General features: G+C 39.7%; 1 protein-coding gene across 1 annotated transcript; it reads left to right on the forward strand.

Moving 5' to 3' along the window:
- Positions 1-2,093: 2,093 nt before the first annotated feature.
- LOC110906448 (uncharacterized mitochondrial protein AtMg00810-like) lies at positions 2,094-3,053 on the forward strand. Its single transcript, XM_022151580.1, has one exon. The coding sequence runs from the start codon at positions 2,094-2,096 to the stop codon at positions 3,051-3,053; it is 960 nt and encodes a 319-aa protein (XP_022007272.1).
- Positions 3,054-3,734: the final 681 nt, after the last annotated feature.

The following is a 3,734-nucleotide window of genomic DNA, read 5'->3' on the forward strand; positions in this document are numbered from 1 at the left end:
TGATATTCCAATGTACCTCCACCAATTTTTTCATCTTTGATTAATCCTACGATATTCATTTATTCCTTCATTTGAACATCCTATCTTTTGAATATTCAGATTCACTTCATTGAAACTTTCAGTTAATTTCAAGAATGGTGAATTCATTCGGTCACCGTAATCCTTGAATTCTTTCAATCATTACGACACCTTGCGGTGTCTGTATAAATTTGTGGCCTAAGCTATTTGTAATTTTAAATTCCACAAAATTCATGCAACCTCCATATGTCTTTCGATTAACTCATCATTCAAGTAGTCTTGATACAATTATGTATCAGGACAATGATACACTAAATTCTATTTTCGGTGTATCTCTGCCATTCAAATAAATGTCACTGATTTCTGGTTTGGTAGTTGGCAAATCATTTTTCATACTTCTATTTTCAATTGAGATTATTGATTCAGAGTCTTCCTCAATTGACAATCAAAGTAAGTTCTCTTCTGACATCAAATCCCATTGTTTCTAAAAGTCATTGCATTTCGAATTTTATGCCTATCAAATCTCTCTTTTGATTTGTGAAACTCAGTCACCTTGACTGTATCATTTCATTCCATTCAGTTAACCTCGATTCCTGAAACTAATTTTTAGGACTATTGAATTCCAATTATCCTATGATATCTTTATATTCATCTTTTAATTCTATCTCAGACACCTAGATATATTGTTTTACTAACTTAAAGACGTGACGTAACCCTAAGAAGATATCGTAGCCCAAATCTCGAGGACGCGATTTAAAACAAGGTGGGGAGGATGTAACAACCCTCGGAAAACACCCCTAAACGTTCCTAAATACATCGCGTACGTAATAAACAAACCCGTATAACCCTTATGTTAATAAAAATCAAAGAAAACCAGAAAATAAGCCGCTCGCGGGCCGTGACAGATGAAGGAATAACCCTCCCGGGCCGCGAAGGAAGAAGAGGCTCTCGCGGGGCACGAGAGACCTCTGTCTCAGCTATAAAAAGGGCAGGACGCGGCATTTCCAAGTTGTTCATAATTCTAATTCTCTCTCTAACATTCTGTAGGCTAAAGTTATAACCTAATACCCCCTAATAAGCGAAGCTCTGCCTCGTTATAAGTATTATAACCCCCGATCACGTATTTTGTTACCCTACCCGATTGATCTAGGACTCCGTAATACATGTCAAGGCTCTGCCTGACTCAGACATTGGAGTTCTGTCTCGAGTTGTACCGTTAATGTGATTTGGGTTATTTTACTAACACATGTGCATTGTGTAATTTCGATAGATAATAACCAGGAGAAACAACAGGAAGCTATAATATTACCAGAAAGCCTGTAGAAATACCTAAGTCTACAAATGTGAGTCTATTCTCTTTTTCTCATAGTTTGTGAGCCCTTATTTCAAATATTTTCCAAAACTATAAATATTTATCAGTTATAACTATAGTGATTAAGTCTTTGTAATTCTACAATTGTTGCCAGTATTATGGGGTATGTATACAGTACTTGATAACCTTCACAATTGGGCACGGGTATCCAATGTGTGATATGACCATAGTCACAGATCCGTCGAGTGACACGTACTGACCGAGTAATTGTGTAGTTATAAACATTGTAATCGCCCTTAATACTGTAATGTTATAACAACTGATGTTTTTTTAAATTGGGATGTACTCACAAGTATTTCTTGCTGGTAAAATCTTTTTAAAACGCGTTTCAGGTAACTTTGTGTGAAGCCAATAAAAGCCAGCTGGAGAGCACTGAATGCTTAGAAATTAAAAGTGACTATAAAAGTTACCTAAATAAAAAGGAAATCATGTTTTCAATAATTAGGGTTTATCCCCATAAATGTATTATTAGCAAAACTTGGGTTTTATCCCATTTATCTATTTTAAACAATTTGGTGTTTAACTCTGATAAAAATATTTCCTAACTACGGTCCTGATGAAAATTTCCGCTGAAAAATTAATAAACACCGATACCGTCTGACTGGTTTACGGCTCCCGCTCCCAGGGTGGGGTCGGGGGCTGTGATATTACCAACGCATTCTTACATGGGAATCTCCATGAAACGGATTACATGTATCAGCCCATGGATTTTCGTGACACAAGTTACCCGGATTATGTATGTCATCTCAAAAAGTCTCTCCACGGGTTAAAGCAGGCGCCTCGGGCTTGGTACCGACGGTTTACAGACTTTGTTCTCACTCCCGGGTTCTCACAAAGTAAATGCGATGCTTCTTTGTTTGTTTATCATCAGGGAAAGGATACTATTTTCCTTCTTCTTTATGTGGATGACATTCTCCTCGTCACTTCCTCGTCGGCTCTACAACAACACCTTATGGGCCGCTTGGCAAACGAGTTTGCCATGAAGGATCTCGACCCATTAAGCTTCTTTCTTGGAATCTCGGTGACACGTAATAAGAACTCCATGTTTCTATCCCAACATGCATATGCCTCTGAAATTGTCGAACGCGAGGGTATGTCCTCCTGTCGTTCGGCACACACTCCCGTGGATACTCACGCAAAATTAAGTGCATCCGCTGGTGATGACTTTCACGACCCAACTCTATACCGAAGTCTTGCAGGAGCCTTTCAATATTTGACTTTCACTAGGCTGGATATCAGCTATGCAATGCAACAGATTTGCATTCATATGCATGCACTAAAAACAGAACATTGGAATGCGCTCAAAAGAATAATTTGTTATATTCAGGGCACCTTGACTTACGGCCTCACTCTTGGCTCGTCGACGGATCTGCGTCTCCTTGCTTATACTGACGCGGACTGGGCCGGTTGCCCCGACACACGCTGCTCTACTAGCGGATACTGCGTTTACTATGGAGATAATCTCATATATTGGTCTTCCAAACGACATGCCACGATTTCACGCTCAAGTGCTGAAGCCGAACACCGCGGAGTGGCGAATGTTGTCGCTAAAATTTGTTGGTTGCGTAACTTACTTCTCGAATTGCAGTGTCCTCTGTCTCGTGCCACTTTAGTATATTATGATAATGCGAGTGCAATTTACCTGTCTGGTAACCCAGTATAGCACCAACGTACCAAACACATCGAGCTTGATATCTACTTCGTCCACAAACAGGTTCAACGCGGTCAGGTCCGCATTCTGCATGTCCCCTCTCGCTATCAGATAGCGGATATCTTCACCAAAGGGCTACCGCGTGTCCTCTTTGAAGACTTCAGATCCAGTCTCAGCATACGATCTCCTCCCTCTTCGACTGCGGGGGTGTAATACCATTATATATTTAGATAGCATTTTCCATTATTACGTTTCCATGTATATCGCATAATTAGTGATTGTGTTTCCCAAGTCATGGGATTTGTATTGATTATAAATATCAAGGAAATAATAGAGGGAGGTTCATCGATCCAATTGTTTCATTTCTTCAGGAGTGATTCTACTTGAGATGAAAACCACTTCGTCTTCTGATAATGTCTTCAACCCATAACAATCCAGCCTCGGTCTTGTAGGCATATCTTCCACAAATTTAGATCGAAAAAAACCGAAAACCGCTTTTTTCACTTCCTTTGGTTTCGACTTCCACCTCCCATCACTAAAAATACTCGGAATGAAATTGGAGGCGCGTCTTTTGTTAATCAAACCATGGAAGAATTTGCTATTGGCATCCCCGTCTTTAGCCCATTTATTGCGTACACGTTGCTTGAGATCTTTACTACGAAAAAAGTCCAATTGTGACAACCATTTCTTCCC

Source organism: Helianthus annuus, chromosome 14 (genome assembly GCF_002127325.2).
Source record: "Helianthus annuus cultivar XRQ/B chromosome 14, HanXRQr2.0-SUNRISE, whole genome shotgun sequence".
Taxonomy (NCBI): domain Eukaryota; kingdom Viridiplantae; phylum Streptophyta; class Magnoliopsida; order Asterales; family Asteraceae; genus Helianthus; species Helianthus annuus.